Source organism: Panthera onca, chromosome A3 (assembly GCF_046562875.1).
Source record: "Panthera onca isolate mPanOnc1 chromosome A3, mPanOnc1 haplotype 2, whole genome shotgun sequence".
Lineage (NCBI taxonomy): Eukaryota > Metazoa > Chordata > Mammalia > Carnivora > Felidae > Panthera > Panthera onca.
Window position 1 is genome coordinate 125,039,581 of NC_138341.1, and position 21,082 is coordinate 125,060,662.

General features: G+C 40.0%; 1 protein-coding gene and 1 non-coding gene across 2 annotated transcripts in view; one reads left to right on the top strand and one right to left on the bottom strand.

Annotated features, from left to right (window-relative positions):
- Positions 1–21,082, bottom strand: part of LOC132669438 (uncharacterized) — a 61,577-nt gene that overhangs the window by 21,051 nt on the left and 19,444 nt on the right. The gene's annotated exons all lie outside the window — the stretch shown is intronic.
- SPINT4 (serine peptidase inhibitor, Kunitz type 4) lies at positions 5,345–6,355 on the top strand. Its single transcript, XM_060624285.1, has 2 exons — positions 5,345–5,459; positions 6,174–6,355. The coding sequence occupies exons 1-2, from the start codon at positions 5,345–5,347 to the stop codon at positions 6,353–6,355; spliced, it is 297 nt and encodes a 98-aa protein (XP_060480268.1).

Genomic DNA, 21,082 nt, shown 5'->3' on the forward strand with positions numbered 1-21,082 from the left:
GAGTCAGTTTTATTAAGCTTTTCATACACAAAGTACCTAGTTACTTACTCCCTTGGGCCGCTTTCCAGAAAACCATCCACTCAGAGAAGTCAGAGATAGATCCTACATTCCATCAGCCTTTTGTCATTAGGCATTCCTTCCTAAACTGAGAGCGAAACTGTGGGTTCTGATTACAGGAAAGAATACCTCCCTAGTGCATTAGGAATTCCTGACCTAGAGTCTAGCCTCGCAATATTCTAACACTCCTTCATGGTAAAGGCTAGGGCAAGAATGTAGCCCCTCCAGGGGTCTCAGTCCTGCTCTACTATGCCATTGAGTCTAATCATCTGGAGCAGTGAGTAAAGCACCCAGAAGGGTTCAGATGAACCTCCTACTTGATTTTATCAGGACAACATGGAAGAAATTTCATCTGAGATAAGATTATCCTTTTAGGTTGGGACGTAGATTTTTGGTGGTTCCTCTTGCATTTAGTTCCCATCTTCCCCACTTCACTACCTCTCAGCCCTTGGGGCAGGACAGGATGTAGCTAATGAACAAAGGGGAATCTTATGTCCCCAGAGTCCCATCCCCTCCTATCCACCTTCAAAGCAGCATGATGTCCTAGAAAAAATAATTTAGGTTAATGTGAAGACCTGGGTTCAAATCAATTTACGGTTTTATTTATTGACATTCAACCTTGTTTTGAAGGATTTAAGCCAGCTTACCAGGATTCATAATACATAGTATTCAAATAAATAAATAAATAAATAAATAAATAAATAAATTTAGCCTATCTAAGTAAGACAGAGGAAAGACGATATAAAAATAATAAAGTATGGTAAAACTATGCAGAAGATTAGCACAGCAAATACATGCTACAAGGATCACAGACACTTGCTATGAAATATCATAACTAGGGCACCTAGGTAGTTCAGTTGGTTGAGCATCCAACTCTTGATTTCAGCTCAGGTCATGATCCCAGGGTCGTGGGATGCCCCAACACAGGGCTCCACACTGAGAATAAAGCCTGCTTAAGATTCTCTACCTTTGCTCCTCTCCTTAACCCATGCTCGCTCTCTCTCGCTCTCTCTCTCTCAAATAAAAAATAAATAAAATAAATATTATAAAATTAGCTCTAAGCTTTCGTAATAACAGCACAACAAGGGCAGCACAATCAGTTACAACTTTTAGAGTAAGCATAAGTTTAGTCCAAAAAGATACTCAGGAACAGTGGAAATAATCATGGTAGTAAACAGCAAAAGAGACAAGCTCTTCCACATGTTCTCAAAGAGGAAAGACTGTGCAGTAAGATGGACAACACTCTCCATGATGACGTCATGTTAGATTCCAGGAAGTTTTCTGGGGCTACTTCTTTAAGGGTTTGTAAGCATAAGCCAACAATACACAATTCAATGACAACAGCTCTTTGGAGGCCCTACATGGTATAATCCATGGATGTGTTTCAAGAACCCAGAAGAAAAAATGCACTAATTATCCTCTTTTTCCCCCACAGACCTCCACAATATTGTTTTTCTTAGTCCACTTTGAGGAAGGCATTGAGAAGCAATAAATTTGAGGTCATTCTCCCCAACAAAATCTGACTTGCAAACAGATTTTGAGTTTGGCAGAAAAGACTAATTTACCATGAAACTCATGTAGTTTAAGCTCCAGATCCGTCACTTGCTTCTCTCAGGATGAGGAAAGGAAAGAACAACACCGTCCAAGCCCAGAAACAGCCATCACTGTCCCAACCCAAGATGGGGGATGGAAGGGTGGTGGGCTGGGGGGGTATATCCTAATAGCGATCTTAAGTTACTTCTGTGTTCATGTCTGGACAACCTTCACTGACAATCTGCCCCTGGTTGCACCCATCGGCCAAAATGCTCCCACGTTTGACCTCAGGGAGAAGTAGCAATAAGATGTTGCACTACAACGTGCTCGGAGCCAGAGTTCAAGGTTTCATGGCCATATCACGAACCCAAGACAGGCACAGTGAGGGTGGTGAGGACTTGGCGGAGCGGGATCAGTGGCTATTAGGCTGCAATGAGAGCCCATTAGATCCAGATCAAAGAGCTAGAATTCTCCAAGGGCTTGCCCCAGGCATGTAGCACCACCTGAACCAGAAACTATGAAGAAAGTTACAGATGTGGCTTTGCCAGTGTTATCAATCTGGAAAGGATTTTTCCCAAATAATCAGTAACTTATTTTTTTATTGAGATATAATTGAGATGTGACATTGTGTACATTTAAGGTATACAACCTGTTGATTTGATAAATTTATATATTACAATATAATTACCACTGTAGCATTAGCTAACACCTCTATCAAGTCACATAATTGTTATTTCTTTTTTGTGGTGAGAATGATTACAATCTAGTCTCTTAGCAACTTTGAAGATTATAATACGGTATTGTTTGACTATAACCACTATGCTGTGTATTAGCTCTCCAGGACTATAACTTTAAATTTTTGATCAACCATGCTAGAGAAAAGACTGAATTATCTTTCTGTTCTCCCTATAGAAATAAGATATTACAGAATCACTGTCATAATAAAAGGTGATCAAAGAATAATCAGCCACAAAATATAGGAAAAGGGTATTATAAAGATGTTTTAAATAATGGTAATGAAATGTTATTTTTCTAGGATTCATGATGTTTGATATATTTATAAGCTTTTGGAAACATGTGATTTTTTGTAATTTCTTTTTTCATTCCAAATGCATATTCTCACTTACCTACCTAATTTTTTATCTGTAGTTTTGTATTGTTCTGTTGCATTATCTTTCTTTTTTTTAATTTTTTTAACATTTTATTTTATTTTTTGAGAGACAGAGAGAGACAGAGCACAAGCAGGGGAGGGGCAGACAGAGAGAGGAAGACACAGAATCAGAAGCAGGCTCCAAGCTCTGAGCTGTCAGCACAGAGCCAACACAGGGCTCGAACTCACGAATCGCGAGATCATGACCTGAGCCAAAGTTGGAAGCTCAACTGACTGAACCACCGAGGCGCCCCCATTGCATTATTTTTCTAAAATAAGGTCCCAAAATTATACAGGTTTCACACTCCACAAAACCTGTTGTAGCCTTTTATAATAAATCAGTAACACGATAAGTAAACTATTTTCCCTGAATTTTGAGAACTGCTCTAGCAAATTGCTCAAACCCAAGGAGGGGATCATGGGAACGTCCAATTTATAACTGGTTGGTCAGAAGTACCCTTAACAACCTGGACTTGCCATTGGTATCTGATGTGAGTAGAGGGGTGTGGTCTTGTCAGACTGAGCCCCCTTATCTGTGGGATCTGATGATATTTCCAGGTAAACAGTGTGAGAATTTAGTTAAATTGTAGGGCACCCAGCTGGTGTTACAGAATTGCTTGATGTGTGGAAACACACACACACACACACACACACACACACATACACACACACACACACACACACACACACACACACACACACTCACACCTGGTCTCAGAAGTGAGGCAGTGTTATTGTACAGTCAGGAGAGTAAAGGACACACAGGAGGAGTGTATTTTTCCCTTATATTAACCAAAGGGATTTATAGATTCCATGCAATCCCTATCAAAATTCCAAAGGCATAATAGAAAAAACAATCCTAAAATTTGTATGGACCACAAAAGACCCCAAATAGCCAAAGTAACTTGAGAAAGATAAACAAAGCTGGAGGCACCACATTTCCTGACTTCAAACTACATTTAAAAGCTACAATAATCCAGGGTGCCAGGGTGGCTCAGTTGGTTAAGTGTCTGACTGTTGATTTCAGCTCAGGTCATGATCTCACAGTCCGTGAGATCAAGCCCCATGTTGGGCTCTGTGCACTGACAGCACGGAACCTGCTTGGAATTCTCTCTATCTCTGCTTCTCCACTGCTTGCTCACTCGCTCTCTCTCTCTCTCTCTCTCAAAATAAATAAATTAACTTTTTTTAAAAAGCTATAGTAATCAGGGGTTCCTGAGTGGCTCAGTCAGTTAAGTGTCCAACTTTTTCTCAGGTCATGATCTCGGGTTCATGGGTTTCGGCCCCCTGTAGGGCTCTGTGCTGAGAGCTCAGAGCCTGTAGCCTGCCTCGGATTCTGTGTCTCCCGGTCTCTCTGCCCCTCCCCTGCTCACGCTCTGTCTCTCTCTCTCTCTCCCAAAAATAAATAAACATTTAAAAAAAATTTTTTAAGCTACAGTAATCAAAACATTATTGTATTTGCATAAAAACAGACCCACAGGGTGCCTGGCTCAGTTAGTTAAGCGTTTGACTTAAGCTCAGGTCATGATCTCCCAGTTCATAAGTTCAGGCCCCACATCAGGCTCTCTGCTGTCAGCGCAGAACCCACTTCGGATCCTCTGTCTCCCTCTCTCTCTGCCCCTCCCCTGCTTGCTCTCTATCTCTCTCAAAAATAAAATAAACATTTAAAAAGAAACAGACCCATAGACGAATGAAACAGAACCAAAAGCCCAAAAATAAACCCACGCATATATGGTTAGCCAATATTTCACGAGGGAACCAAGAATACACAATGGGAAAAGGATAGTCACTTTAATAAATGATGCTGGGAAAACTACATGTTCACGTACAAAACAATGAAACTGGACCCCTATCTTACACCACTCATGAAACTTAATTTGAAATGGATAAAGAAGAGTATAGATGTGAAAGTCAAAATTTCAAAAGTCTTACAAGAAAACAAAACTAAGAAAAAATAAATTTGTCCCATATTCCTAGGTATAGTGAGTTCAAATTTTGATTCCACTTACATAATCGATGGGTGACCTTACACATATAACTTAACCTCGGCCTCAATTTCTTCATCTATGATGGTAATAATTGCATGAAACTCACAGGGTGCCTGTGATTCTTTTGAAATTTAATGATTTTGTGTAGATAGATAGATAGATAGATAGATAGATAGATAGATAGATAGAGCCTAGCATATAGGAAGTACCATAGAGGTTGGTTACTATCATTACTATTATTGTTTTTATTACATTCTTCCTGTTTCACCAGGATCAGTCTCTTCCTTATTGTGGAAGGCTGAAGAGAAGAAAGGAAGCAAGCCTTTTTAAATTTTTGCCCTAATTATTCTATTCTCCATGATTAAACTTATGTTAGCAGCTCTGAAGCTTTAGTTTCTATAGTTTCTAGATGAACATGGGACTCACTATCAGGGGTCTAATCAGCTTGGGGCCTTCAGCTTCATGGCTGGGTACCCAAGCATTCACTGTTCAACTCAACACCTAGTAATGCCCAGTCCTGGCCCTTGGGGTAAGCGGGTTCAGCCCTCTCAAGTACCAAGGCCAAAATATAACAAGAGTTGACACTAAGACTCTCCTACTTGCTGTCTGCTGCATCATGAAGACTGCTGAGTTGGGATTTCTTCTAGGTCTCTTCATCTTCTTCTTGCTGACTACCCCATTAATGGGTGGTGTTGCTAGACTTGCTGAAATGATATGTGGAGACCTCAAAGGTATGAGCCTGAAGCAGAAAATAAATCCAAAGACCAATTATGAATGAGGGAGAAAGTGGTAAAAAAAGAAAATGTTATATACAGCTGGTCCATGAAGGTTCTCCTTTTGTGTTATTACCCATAGATTCTTAGTCCTTTGACTCTGGGAATTGCTTAATCTAGGGGTCTCGTGGATGTCTGGTGAGAAAAAAAAAAAAACTATGATGCAAATAACACCCTTCCAGATAGGGCCGTCTTTTGAAGGGTGTCCAAAGGACCAAAAGTATTTTGAATTAGGGGTTTTATGACAAATTTCAAAGATCTCAGACCATTCAAGAGTACATGTTGAGATGAGAATAAAGGGGGGTTGGATACTGAGAAAACAGGCATTTTCAATATCTTGGCTCCCAGTGCATAGAGAACACTTGAACACATGGCCCCTGTTTTAATAAGCTCACAATGTAGATGTGAAAGATAATGAAGCTTTCTTCCACAGATCATGAGTACAGGCTTGGTGCTTCTGGAGCATGGGAAGGTGGCAGAGTCTATCCTGCAAGTCAGACACCCCAAACTCTGGCCCAGCCACTTAGCAAATGTGGGCTCTTGGTCAAGTCACTCAATCACTTACCACCCATTTCCAAACTAACATGAGGAATTTTTAAGGGCCCTGGAAGGCAAGATCTCCTGCTGAGTCCTAACTAATTCCCCCTAACTCAATGGGAACCTCTCATGCAGATCCCTGCAAAATGGATATGAATCCTGGCAGCTGTTTTGAAATTCACTTTAGATTTTTCTACAACCAAACCTCCAAAAGATGTGAAAGTTTTATCTTCACTGGCTGTAATGGCAACCTTAACAACTACAAGCTTAAATTAGAATGTGACATAGCCTGTGTTGAAGAATACAGAATAAAGTAAGGAGTCCCATCTTGCCCTTGGTCCTTGGGGGAGAGGAAAAGGAGAGGCTCTGAGATCCTAGGATCCCTGGTTGGGATGGGAAGAGGGAGGATTGTCCTAACCAAAAAGTTTAATAGTTGGGTTGGATCTCAGGATCATTTGTCATTTTTCAGTTAGGAAATCAAAAGTCCAGAGGAAAAATAGTAGTCACCAGTTATCAGATAATTACCGTGTGCCAGGCGCTGCCCTAAGCAATTTACACGTATCGATACAATTTAAAATTAAAATCACCCTAAGGTAGATTTGTATTATTAAAGTGGCAGATTAAGAAACCAACTCCAGTAGAGGTAACTAACTGGCCCAAGTTCACATTAAATGACATACCAAGTTTTCTAACCAGATTTGATGGTCTCCTACAGCTTGACCATTTTACGTGCAAAAGTTCACCCAAACCCAATCTTTGTGATCCTAGACCTGTGATCTCTCCATAGCGATATCCTGTTTTATACAACTAAGCTCTCAGCCCAAATTTGACCATTCCCCAGTCATTGGAACTAGAAGAAGGTCTATGGAGGCTAACAAGGCTATGGTATGGCTGATTTCTAGGAGAGTGAGTTGGAAAGTAACCTTGGGTGTAACTCAAAAACGGAAATTTTGTTTTATTTATTTAATATTCCTAGTGAATTTTTTCAATGCCTGGCACATAGTAGACAATGACTAAGTTTTAAGGGAATGAAAGAGTAAGAGATCAATCAATGGAACAGGGGGGACATTGAAAGATATGGCATCCTCAGGACTTCCCCTGGGATAAAAATGACTTAAATTAATCGAGGGAGACTTTTCAAAACCTGTAACACAGATTTTTGTTGTTTTTGTTGTTTGTTTGTTTGTTTGTTTGTTTGTTTTTGCTTCAACAGGGAAACCAAGTTAAAAAAAGTCAAGAGTTGATACATCATTCTGAAACATAGCTGTAAGAAAATTCAAACCAATTTTAAGATCTTTGTAATATTTCCATAATCCTGGAAACTTCCATCTGTTTGCTATTTTCCTGACTTTAGTTTTATCTTTCTTGAGAAATAACTGTATGACCATTAAAATGAAAGCAACTTTGTGTCAGTTTTCCCTGCTCTCTGAAATGTCTCTCCCCCACCTTACCCAGAGTTGAATGTCAGCTGGTTCCAATCCTTAGCTGCCCTCTCCCCATTGAACCATTTCTTATACATGCACACAATGTTTCAGGTGTGACAAACCAGATCTGTAGAGGTTTATATCACCTCCTTTCTCAGGTTGAACTAGTTAGTAGAACCAAAGTACCTAACTTGTGCTCCTTTTTGCCCATGAAACCAAAATGAGCACAATGAGCCCTGAGCCTCACATTCACATGAAATACATGTCCTTGCACTCATGACAAATGTTTCTTTGTGACACTTCCTGATTCATGCACACCAAGTCAGGAGCCGCAGTTAGCTTAACTAGCCTCCTGACTTGATCCCTATCAATAAGTAGTTATTTAGACACTGTTTAGTATCTCAGTCATTGAAATTTCACTTGGCTGTTCTTAGTCATTCTGGCAAAATAACTCAATTTCAATCAATGACTGTGTTTTACTACCAAGAAAATAATCACCCAGACACTAGCTGCCAAGTGCCTGAATATAATGCTACAAGGTTCGACATGGCCATGATCTTCCCAGCTGTAGGACACTCAGCTTGACCATCTTATCTCTGAATTTATCCAAACATCCCTGTCCTGCATACCTTCCCTGTCCATCTTATTGACCAAGTCCAATTCCTTACCTGAGAATGCATCCTGGACTATTAGTAGCTAGGGCCAACATCAGAGACATTATAAACCAGTGAGATCCTGTAACCAGACATGCAAGCCTGGTCTTTTCTCAGTCTTAAAAATAAGAAAATTAATCCCCCAAATTGAGACCATTTTCTGCAAGAGCTCTGATTACTGCAAAATTAGGCCTTCATCCAAAGAGAGTTTACTCTGAACAGGTGAAGCCCAAATTCTGGCATGTTTCAATTTTGGTGAAGACCTGGGAATTACAAATTATTCTTAAGCCAAATAAGCTGTTGGAGACATGCTGTGCACTCTGAAATAATAGGAACTAGGCTAACCTGACTGGTTCACATAACTGGAAGTTCTGAGATTTTCCTTTTGCAAGTCACGAAGCTCGGTGTCCCAGAAATAGACAGTCTTTCAGACAAAATAACATATTCCCCCAGCCTGTTTGCTTCTTCTGCTAACCAAATCCTGGAAATGCTGGACAAGTAAAAAGAAGGTATATGGATATGAATAACTAAAGTCAAGACTAAGAATTTTTTAAGTTTATTTATTTGTTTTGAGAGAGAGACAGAGAGATAGACCAAGAGAGAGAGAATCCCAAGCAAACCCCGCATTGTCAGTGTGGAGCCTGGCATGGGGCCCAGATCTACAAACTGCATGTTCATGACCTGAGCCTAAAACAAGAGTTGGTTGCTTAAGTAACTGAGCCACTGGGTACGCAGTCAGGTGCCCCAAGACTAAGAATTTTTTGAGGAAAGAGGGCAGTGTTATCTTGGTGAGAAAAGAAATAGATGCCCAAGACAGATCGCTGGGCACCAATGGTAAAAGAAGGAGTTGGATGAAAGCTTTTGAGTTAAATTATTCTCCCCACCACAAAAATCTGGATCTATCACCATCCACATCCACAAGATACCACAAGTGCAACGGATATAACAAAGTGGCGGTTCCAGAGCACGGCTATAGAAAGAAGTATATAAAAACAGGTGCAATTGGACGAGGCAGACACAGAGTTTATTGTTTATCCTTCTTCCTATACACACTGAGGGATAACAGCTAAACCAAAGAGAAAAAAAAATTGCCATAGAAAACACATCTAGGGCAGAAACATAGAAATGTTCCCTAAGCAGGGAGGGAGACAGAGGGAAAGTGTTATTTAGGAAGTAGCAAATGAGTGTAAGTAAGACCAGATTGTATCATTGTGGAGTTTTGACTGGAATTCTCCACCACCTACTTTGAATCAACCAAGAGAAGTGCAAGTTACCCCACCAACCACCCATCCACCACATACATATGAAAATTATAACAGGAAGCCTCACTAAAATGGAGTTGGGAGGTGTCAGCAGGGGGAGCTCTACCTCTCCTAGTCAATTGTAGACCAAGCAGGAAGAGACAGACTTGACCTTGCATGTGGATACTACTCTACTCTTCCTGCCTCAGGAAGAAATACTCCCCTCATCCCTTTGGGCAAGAGCTCAGCCAATGAGAAGCCACCATACTTTGAACTCCCACTATACTCCAATGCACTTTTAGTTTATAACAGCCCTCCCAACGTACTCCTTTTCTCATTAAAAAAGCATACCTCTCCTTTGTTCCCCAAACTTGCCTACAGTTTGGCCACAGCTTGTTTGTCCAGATTACAATTCTCTTTTGTTCCCCCCAATAAACCCATATTTTGCTGGTAAAATAATTGGTAGTTTTTAGTTTTAAGGTTAACACACACAATGAAAGCAAAACCGGCTCGTATTTCCACAAATGATCACAAACAAAATTTGTCACAAACATGTAAACAAAGAGAAACAACAAGCTAAATAACCAATATTAAATAACCCAGAATTAATTGAAGGGATAAATGAAATAGACATAATTAATATTCTCAACTAGGTAAGAGTTGAAATGGGTAGGTTAAAGCAGGAACATATATTATCAAAGAAGAACCAATAAAAAATAATAGGATTTGGAAAATAGAAAAGGTGACCTAAATGACACAGTAACTCGAGATAAAAATAAAGGATACAGCCAAAGTACGAATTAGTGATGGTAGAAGATTAGGTCAAGGAGCCCTCTGAAATACCAGAAAAGAATAAAGAAGTTTTAAAATATGAAAATTAAGGCAGAGCGATATGGCCGAACAGGAAACGCCAGGAATCTGTCTCTCTGCCTAGACAACAATGGCACTTACAAAATATGTCTGATGGAACTATATTCAGAACTGGAGTCTACTGAGGTTTGCAACTTCCACAGGAAGGCTTAGATGGTAATTGCAACTAATTTTAATCAATTTCAGTTCTTAGCATACTAGTAGCTACACATTCTCCACCCTCATCCTGCCTTATGGCAGGCAGCTGTGCACATGTTCCTGGAGCAACTTAAACACAGCTTACAGCAGCCAGGGTAGGCAAAAAAGGATCCCCTCTTCCAAATGTCAGGGATCCACGGTCTGATCACTGATTGCTGCCTCTGATCAGAGTGCACACAAAGAAGCACCTCCCCTCATTGTTGCAAGCCCCTCCCTCTCATGCTAAAGTGACTTCCAGGTGTTTAAAGGGCCAGTGCCTTTTTTCCCCTCCCTTTATTTTCCTCTTTTTCCTTTTGGGAGCCAGACATTAAAGACTAGGACATTCGAAACAACTGTATGTATAGGGAAAATTAGAAAGTGACCATACACACCTAGGAAAAGATATGAGAACACCTTAAGTGTACATTTAAGACTGTTCCTCAGCACAGAGACAACCTAACCAATCCAAAAAGCAAATAAAACCTCACAAAAACAAGAGCAAAATAAAACAACATACCCTGGGAAAGCAAGAGAATCTGATTTCCAGAGTTAACCACATTATTAGGTTCAAATGTCCAGTCTCCACCAAAAAGAAATCACAAAGCATGCAAAGAAACACAAAAGTATGGCCCATTCAAGTCAAAATAAATAAATCAGGGGCACCTGGGTGGCTCAGTCAGTTAATCGTCCGACTCTAGATTTCAGCTCGGGTCATAACCTCACACTTCCTGGGATTGAGTCCCACGCCAGGCTCTGCACTGACTGGGACTCTTCTCTCTCCCTCTCTCTCTGCCCCTCCCCATCTCAAAATAAGTAAACTTTAAGTAAATAAATAAACACACAAACAAACAGAAACTGCCTCCCCCCCGAAAGATCTGATGGCAGATCTGCTAGACAAATATTTTAAAACAACTGTCTTAAAGATGCTCAAAGAAATAACATGGAGAAAATCAAGAAAATAATGTATAAACAAAACAGAAATATTAATAAGGAGATTTTTTTTATCTTTTTTTAAACTGTTTATTTATTTTTGAGAAAGAGAGGCACAAGCAGGGGAGGGGCAGAGAGAGAGGGAGACACAGACTCTGAAGCAGGCTCCAGACTCGAGCTGTCAGCACAGAGCGCAATGTGAGGCTTGAACCCATGAACTGTGAGATCATGACCTGAGCCAAAGTTGGACGCTCAACCAACTGAGCCACCCAGGCATCCCTATATTTTTTTAAATCTTTAAAAAAAACTTAAAAGAAATGCTGAAGCTGAAAAGTACAATAACTGAAATGAAATTTTCAGTAGAGGGATTCAAAGGCAGATTGAAGAAGACAGAAGAAAAAAAGAAATAAACATGAAGATAGAACCATGGAAATTATCAAGTCTAAAGAGGAGAAAGAAAAAAGGTTGATAAAAGCAAACAAAACCTTAGAGATGTTTGGACACCATTAAACAAACCAAGATATGCATCGTGGGAGAAGAAGAAGAAGAAGAAGAAGAAGAAGAAGAAGAAGAAGAAGAAGAAGAAGAAGAAGGAGGAGGAGGAGGAGGAGGAGGAGAAAGAAGAAGAAGAAAAAGAAGAAGAAGAAGGGAGAAGACCAGAGATACTGTTTGAAGAAATAATGACTGAAAACTTCCCAAATTTGATGAAAGATAGGATTATAAATATCCAAGAAGTTCAACAAACTACAAATAAGATGAACTCAAAGAAATGCACACTGAGACACATTATAATTAAACTTTCAAAAGCTAAAGACAAAGAGAGAATCTTTAAAGCAGCAAGAGAAAAGTGACACATCACATACAAGGGATCTTCATTAAGATAACAACAGATTTCTCATCAGAAACTTTAGAAGCCAGTAGGCAGTGGGCTAATACAGTAAAAATGCCAGAAGAAAAAACCATCAACCAAGAATCCTATATCCAGCAATAGTGTCCTTTTAAAGAGGAGGAGATAGGGGATCAACCAAGATGGCAATACAGGATTCTCCTGAACTCCCCTCCCACCTTGAACATTGAATGTACAGCTACACATGGAACAATTACTTCTGAAAAAAAAAAAAAAAAAGCCAGAAACTAGCTGAGTGATTCCTATACACTGGGCAAATGAGAACATACTCATATTGAAACAGGTAGAAAAGCCTGAGACACTCTCATCATAAATGCCACCGCTAAAATAATAAATAAATAAATAAATAAATAAATAAATAAATAAATAAACAAACAAATAAATAAATAAATCCCACCCCTAGCACAGTGCCATACAATCAGGAAGGAACTCCCACCTCCCAGCCTTTTGAGGAGAAAAGTGTTTCAAGCCCAAATTTAGTGCCCCACCTAAAGAATGGGCCCCCAGAACACTAATTCTGAAAGACAGTGAGATTTGCATCAACAAGACCTACAAGATTATAGCAAACAGCAAAAGAAGCAGTTAATGGGTGTATGAGCATGGCAAGACCCTCCCCTGAAGATCAGCACCAAGTTCATGCTGTGCCAGGTCCCCAAAATTTGGAGTTTTGATACAAGCTCCCCAAAATGTGGAGCCTGCTTTGGATTTTCTGTCTCCCTCTCTCTTTCTACCCCTCCTCTGTGCATTCTATCTCAAAAATAAATAAATAAACATTAAAAAACAAAGAAAGGAATAGAGAAAATCTCCAGAAACAACAACTTTACAGGTAATACAGTGGCATTAAATTCATATCTATCGATAATCACTGAATGTAAATGGACTAAATGCTCCAATCAAAAGACATAGGGTATCAGAATGGATTAATAATAAAAAAAAAAAAGACCCATCCATATGCTGCCTACAAAAGACTCATTTTAGACCTAAAGACATCCCCAGATTGAAAGTGAGGGGATAGAGAACCATCTATCATGTTAATTGACTTCAAAAGAAAGCCAGAGTAGTCATACTTATATCAGGCAAACTAGATTTTAAACCAAATACTGTAATATGAAATGAAGAAGGGTAATATATCATAACTAAGGGGTCTATCCAACAAGAAAAATGTAACAATTGTAAATATTTATGCCCCCAACTTGGAACACCCAAATAGATAAATCAATTAACCACAAACATAAAGAAATTTATTGATATGATAAATTAATAGTAGGGAACTTTAACATCTCACTAACAACAATGGACAGATCATCTAAGCAGAAAATAAACAAGGAAACAATGGCTTTGAATGACACACTGGACCAGATGGACTTAAGATACATATTCAGAACACTTCATCCTAAAACAGCAGAAAACACACTCTTTTTCAATGTACATGGAACATTCTCCAGAATACAGCACATACTGGGTCACAAATCAAGCCTCAACATGTATGAAAGGTTGAGATCAAAACATGTGTATTTTCAGACCATAACACTATGAAACTTGAAGTCAACCACAAGAAAAAAATTTTGGAAGTAAACCAAAAGAGACTTTTTTTCAATTTTTTTTCAATTTTTTATTTAAATTCTAGTTTATTAACATATAGTGTAGCATTGGTTTTGGAAGTATAATTTAGTGATTCATCACTTACATATAACACCCTGTGCTCAACACAAGTGCCCTCCTTAGTACCCATCAGCCATTCAACCCATCCCCTGCCCACCTCCCCTCCATCAACCCTCAGTTTGTTCTCTTATGGTTTGCTTCCCTCTCTTTTTTTTCTTTCCTCTATGTTCATCTGATTTGTTGTTTAAATTCCACGTAGGAGTGAAATAATATGGTATTTGTCTTTCCTGACTGACTTATTTCTCTGACATAATACACTCTAGCTCCATCCACGTCATTGCAAATGGCAAGATTTCATTCTTTTTGATGGCTGAGTAATATTCCATTGTATATATATGCCATATCTTCTTTATCAAGAGACTCTTAATCACTAAATTCTACTCTTGAAACCAATATTACACTATTATATTAACTAACTAGAATTTAAGTAAAAATTTGAAAAAATAAATAAAATAAAATAAAATACTCCATTATACACATATATAATGGACTATCATTCAGCCATGAAAAAGAAGGAAATCTCCTCACTTGCAATAACATGGATAGATTTTGAGGGCATTATGCTAAGTGAAATAAATCAGACAGACAGAGGTAAACAAATGCTATATAATATCACCTATACGTAGAATCTTAAAAAGCCAAACTCTTAAATACAAAGAGTATAATGGTGGTTTCCAGGGCTGGGGGCTGGGAAAATTAGGGAGATTTTTATTTAATGATACAAACACTCAAATAATAGATAAGTAAGTCCTGGAGATCTAATGCACAGCGTAGTGATTATAGTCAACAATAACCATATTGCAATATGTGAACGCATCAGATCATCATGTTGTATGTCTTAAACTCATACAGTGTTAAATGTCAATTATATCTGAAAGAAAGAAAGAAAGAAAGAAAGAAAGAAAGAAAGAAAGAAAGAAAGAAAATAGTGCCAAGAGCTCCTAAAGGAAAGGATTTGATAGGGCCAGGATCACGGAACGCTGCATAAAATCTAGTTGTTAAGAGTTACGTTCATGACATCAACACCCCACATCTGAATACAGGCCAAAAGATGACAGATGAGGGAATCACCGTCACAAGTGCATGAGCAATTTAATTTTTGCATGATCTTCAAAGATCCCCTCACAAAATATCTAATAACAAAGGCAAAAGAACAGTTTTACAATAAAGAAACGGGGCAGACACCATCTTAGTCAAGTGACTACAATCACCACTGCCAATAATGGGACAAATAGACATTGTGAACCACTCAGTACGATGCAATGGCAAAAACACAGTATCTGAAATATTCTGGTCAAAATTCATGACCTACACCTAATCATGAGGAAACACTGGTATAATTCAAATTGAGGGACATTATACAAGATCCCTGGCCTATACGAAACTTCATAAAAGTCAAGAAATACCAAGAAACTGTTTCGGACTGGAGAAGACCAGAGTGGCATGACAATTAGATGTCACACATGCTCCTAGAGTGATCCTTTCTATTAAAAAGGAGGATACTGGAACAATTGGCAGAATTTGAGTAGGATATCTAAACAAAGAGTGTAAGACACTTCTCCATACTATTCTTACGATGCTGTATGAACCTATTTTATTTTGTTGTTGTTGCTGCTGTTTATTTTTGAGAGAGAGAGAGAGACAGAAAGTGCACATGAGAGGATCAGAGAAAGAGAGACACAGAATCCGAAGCAGGCTCCAGACTCTGAGCCGTCAGCACAGAGCCCAATACGGGGCTCAAACCCATGAACCGTGAGATCATGATCTGAGCCGAAATCAGAGGCTCAACCGACTGAGCCACTCAGGCGCCCTGAGTATGAACCTATTTTAAAATATTTTCTTTTTTTTAACTCACTCTGATTTCTGGGGCACCTGGGTGGCTCAGTCAGTGAAGCATCCGACTTCAGCTCAGGTCATGATCTCACAGTTCTTGAGTTTGAGCCCCATATCGGACTCTCTGCTGTTATCTCAGAATCCATTTGGGATCCTCTGTTCCCCCCTCTCTCTCTGCCTCTCTCTCTCTCTCTCTCTCTCTCTCTCAAAAACAAATAAAAATTTTTTAAAAAATACTCACTCTGATTTCTATAGAGAGTAAACTAAATCAGACCACAGGCAGAGTGAGGGGGACCAGTTGAGAGCTCTGGCAGACACCCAAGTGCAGAATGACCATAGCATGGGCTGGAGAGGGGTGGTAGAAAAGAGAGAAGTGGACACAGTAGGGACATCTTTTGAGATAAAATTAAAAGGATTTGTAAATAGACAGGACGATGGGGATATGCATTAGAAGGAGGTATGGATGCCTCCCAGGTGAGCTTGGTTAAGTAGGTGGATGTGTCATTCACTAATACATGTAAGAATGAGAAGGAAAGACCTGGCTTGTCCAAAACATGTGAGTGGGTATGTTCAATAGATCGTTCAACATGTGGGCATGGCGCTCAGATGAGAGGTTGTATTATCTTCCAGTCCAAGTGGCTTTAGAATAACCAACATTATCTATTTTTGGATACATGTATATATGTAAAATAAAATATCCATATACATGGATACATGTATGTATGTATATGTTTAGAGTTTTTGTCTTTTTGATCTCTTAGTTTCTCATAAAGGTATATTAAAAATCTTACATTATGGGGCACCTGGGTGGCTCAGTAGGCCTGCTTCGGATTCTGTGTCTCCCTCTCTCTCTCTCTTTCTCTCTGCCCCTCCCCTGCTCATGCTCTCTCTCTGTCTCTCAAAAATAAATAAAGGTTAAAAAAAAACCTTTAAAAAAATCTTACATTATAATTCGGATTGCCAATTGGTCCAATCCTGTCAATATTCTGTTTGTTTCTCTGTAATCAAATCTAAACTCTTACTGCTCTCAACGGGATAGGCTCAAATGTCAACAGGCAAGATACCAGGGGCAGGGGAGCAGGAAAATGACTTTATTCAGAAAACCAGCAAACCAAGGAGATGGTGGACAACTGTCCTAAAGACTCATCTCCCCTCAGCATGAAATTTGAGCTTCTTTTATGTTAGCAGAAGGGGGAAGTGGGAAGGGCTTGGAGTCAAAAGGTGACAGACATCTATAACACAAGAGGAAGGTCATGTAAATTATGTGTCCTTGGTCAGTTGACCTCTGCATACAGGAATCTGATATTGTCGTTCTAGCAAATAAACATAGTATAGTCATTTCTGTATGTCCTTCTTTATCTCCTTGGGTGAGGTAGGTTTTGGAAAAAGAGCAATTTTTACCACTCAGCTGTAACAAGCTTATGTGCAGAGCTAAGCAAAGGTTTCCTAGCTATACAGTTTCACAGCAGCAAGAGAAATAAAAGCAATATGGAGTCAGACATGCTAAGTTACTCCCTGTTACATATCTTAGACCTCTGTGGTTGGGAACATATACATTCACAAGCTAGAGTGTATTATGCTAAGCAAAATAAGTCAGAGAAAGACGAGTACCATATGATTTCACTCATATGTGGAATTTAAGAAGCAAAATTAACAAAAGAGGGGGAAAAAAGAGACAAACCAAAAAACAGAAGGTTAACCTCTTAACCATAGAGAACAGAGGGTTACAGAGGGGAGGTAGGTGGAAGGATGAGTAAAATAGATGATGGGGATTAAGAGCACACTTATTGTCCAACTCTTGGTTTCAGTTCAGGTCATGATCTCACAGTTTGTGAGATTGAGCCCCACGCTGTCAGCACAGAACCTATTAAGGTTCTCTCTCTCCCTCTCCCTGTGCCTTTCCTCCACTTGCGCTCTCTCTCACACTCTCTCAAAACAAGTAAACTTAAAAAAAAATAAATAGTACACTTACCATTATGAGGACTCAGTTACTATATTGTACCCCTGAAACTAATACAACATTGTATGTTAACTACACTAGAATTAAAATAATAATAATTTTTTTAACTTAGTAAAATTGTTGGCAAGAATATAAAGAAATTGGAGCCTTCATGCATTGCTGGTATGAGTGGGAAATGGAGAGGCTGTTTTGCAGAGCAGCTTGGCAGTTCTTCAAAACGTTAAGCACACAGTTGCATGGGGCGCCTGGCTGGCTCAGTCAGTTGAGCGTCTGACTCTTGATGTTGGCTCAGGTCATGATCCCAGAGTCATGGGATCAAGCACTGCATCGGGCTCCACATGTGGAGCCTGCTTAAGATCCTCTCTCTCTCTCTCTCTCCTTCTCTCTCTCTCTCTCTCCCTCTGCCCCTCTCCCCAGCTAGTGCGCTCTCTTTCTCTTTAAAATTTAAAAAAAGAGGGGGGTGGGGGACCAAGATGGCAGAACAGCATGGAAGCTTTTTTTGCATCTCTTGTCCAAGAGATACAGCCAGATCAACACTAAACCATCCTGCACACCTGGAAAACTGATTTGAGGATTAATTAACACAACAATCTGCACAACCTGAACCACAGAACTCAGCAGGTACGCGGCGCAGAGAGGTGAACTGGGGGAGAGAGAAGCTGCTGGGGGTAGGGAGCTGTTTTTGCTTGTGGAGAGAGGACGGAGATCGGGGGAGAATACGGGAAAGCATCCCCCCAAAAGCAGCTGGAGAGAACGTGGAAAAGTGGAAACAGCTGCAGGGACTGAACCAAAAAGGGAGAAAGGAGAGGATTTAAATTCCATTAAGACTATAAACAGGGGGAGCACAGAGTCTGAAACTCTGCAGCTCGATACCTGGCGGTGCTCTGGTGAGAAGGGTGAATCCCCAGGAGCAGAGAGGAGTCCGGGGGGTCTTCGGGCCACAGGGGAGAGGCGGTTTCCCTCTCTGGAGGACATCTGGTAGAGGCTGTGTGCCCCAGTGGACCCAGGAGAACAACCACATTCGCTGGTGCTGGAACAAGGTCGCTGGGGGTGAAGCCTGGTGCCAGACGTGTGTTGTGATTTTCCATAATCCCTGAAGCGCTGCTGCTACACGATCGCGTGAACTCTTTCTGGGGCGGGCTGGCACCCGGCCGCGGTCTCTGGGCTTCGGCAGCAGCACGATCCCGCGAACATTCCTGGGTGCAGCCGGCACCCGGCCACTGCTCAGTGAGACTCTCCTGCAGAGGGGCAGAAGGGGTCAAAGCCGCAGTCCCTCAGAAGTGAGGGGTTGGGAAACACAGCCGCATCTGAGATAAAACTAAAGAGGGAGGTGTTGCCTGGGGCTTGGTCACTGACAGTGTAAAAGCATGGAGTGGACAAAAGCCAGAGATAAAGAACAGGTGCACGATTGCTGATCGGGGAGAACTGAGTCCCGATACTACCCAGAGACTGAGTAGCTGGGTGACGCCATTTTCACTGCTACCGCGCATGCGCATACACACCTACAAGCGCCACACCAACCCACCCCAGTAGCTAAGCAGTGCCATCTAGTGGAGAGCAGAGCCCTTACACTAAGCCCCGTCCAACTGGGCCAACCTTCGTCTTCAGGAACACAAATCTCTCCAGCTGCTTAGTTTACGGACTATAAAGTGCTTCAAAGTTTGACTTCTAGGTGAAAATGAAGTAATTTCAATTGTATCTCAGTCTGTTCACTGGTCCAACTATTCAATTATTTTCTCTTTTGCATTTCCTTTCTTTTTCTTAAATGCAGAAAAAGAAAAAAATTATTTTTATTTTCAATTTCTATTAAAAATATTTTTAATTTTTTTCTATTATGTTTTTACTTTTGTGTAAATTTTTTCAACTTCTATTTTACTTACATAATTCCATTTTATTCTATTTCAGTGTACTCGTTTTTTTCAAATTTTCAAATGATTTCCTTTTTTTTCCTTTCTCCATTTCTCTATCAAGACCCTGCCAACAACCAGACAAAAACACACTTAGGATCTGGGGCGCCTGGGTGGCTCAGTGGATTGAGCATCCGACTTCAGCTCAGGTCATGATCTCGCAGTCCATGAGTTCGAGCCCCGCGTCAGGCCCTGTGCTGACAGTTCAGAGCCTTGAGCCTGGTTCTGATTCCGTGTCTTCCTCTCTCTCTGCCCCTCCCCTGCTCATGCTCTGCCTCTATCACTCTCAAAAATGAATAAATGTTAAAAAAAAATTTTTTTAAACACACCTAGGATCTGACATCATTTATTTGATTTGTGTGTGTGTGTGTGTGTTGTTTTTAATTTTTTATTTCAATCTTCCTTTTTTAATTTAATTATTTTAATTTTTTTACCTCATTAATTCCTTGTCTCCCTTCAAAATGATGAAATGAAGGAATTCACCCCAAAAGAAAGAACAGGAAGAAACAACAGCCAGAGACTTAACCAACATAAATACAAGCAAGATGTCTGAACCAGAATTTAGAATCACGATAATAAGAATACTAGCTGGAGTCGAAAATAGATTAGAATCCCTCTCTGCAGAGATAAAAGTAGTAAAAGCTAGTCAGGATGAAATAAAAAATGTTGTAACTGAGGCAATCTCTAATGGATGCCACAGCGGCAAGGATGGATGAGGCAGAGCAGAGAATCAGTGACAAACTTATGGAGAATAATGAAGCAGAAAAAAAGAGGAAGACTAAAGCAGAAAAAAAGAGGGATATTAGGGCAAAAGAGCACAATTGAAGAATTAGAGAAATCAGTGACTCATTAAAAAAGGAACAACATCAGAATCACAGGGGTCCCAGAAGAGGAAGAGAAAGAAATAGGGGTAGAAGGGTTATGTGAGCAAATAATAGCAGAAAACTTTCCTCACCTGGGGAAAGACACAGACATCAAAATCCAGGAAGCAGAGGACTCCCATTAGATTCAACAAAAACTGACTATCAATAAGGCATATCATAGTCAAATTCACAAAATACTCAGGCAAGGAAGGAATCATGAAAACAGCAAAGGAAAAAACTCCTTAGCTTACAAGGAAAGACAGATCAGGTTTGCAGCAGACCTATCCACAGAAACTTGGCAGGCCAGAAAGGAGTGACAGGATATATTCAATGTGCTGCATAAGAAAAATATGCAGCCAAGAATTCTTTATCCAGCAAGGCTGTCATTCAAAATAGAAGGAGAGATTAAAAGTTTCCCAGACAAAAATTAAGGGACTTCATGACCACTAAACCAGTCCTGCAAGAAATTTTAAGGGGGACTCTCTGAGGGGAGAAAGGACTAAAACAAACAAACAAACAAATAAAGACCAAAAGCAACAAAGACTAGAAAGGACCAGAGAACCCCACCAGAAACTCCAACTCTACAAGCAACATAATGGTAATAAATACATATCTTT

Coding starts and splice junctions, on each gene's coding strand:
- SPINT4 (XM_060624285.1), top strand. CDS start 5,345: ATGAAGACTGCTGAGTTGGGATTTCTTCTAGGTCTCTTCATCTTCTTC. Junction 5,460..6,173: donor GATATGTGGAGACCTCAAAG/GTATGAGCCTGA, acceptor CCTCTCATGCAG/ATCCCTGCAAAATGGATATG.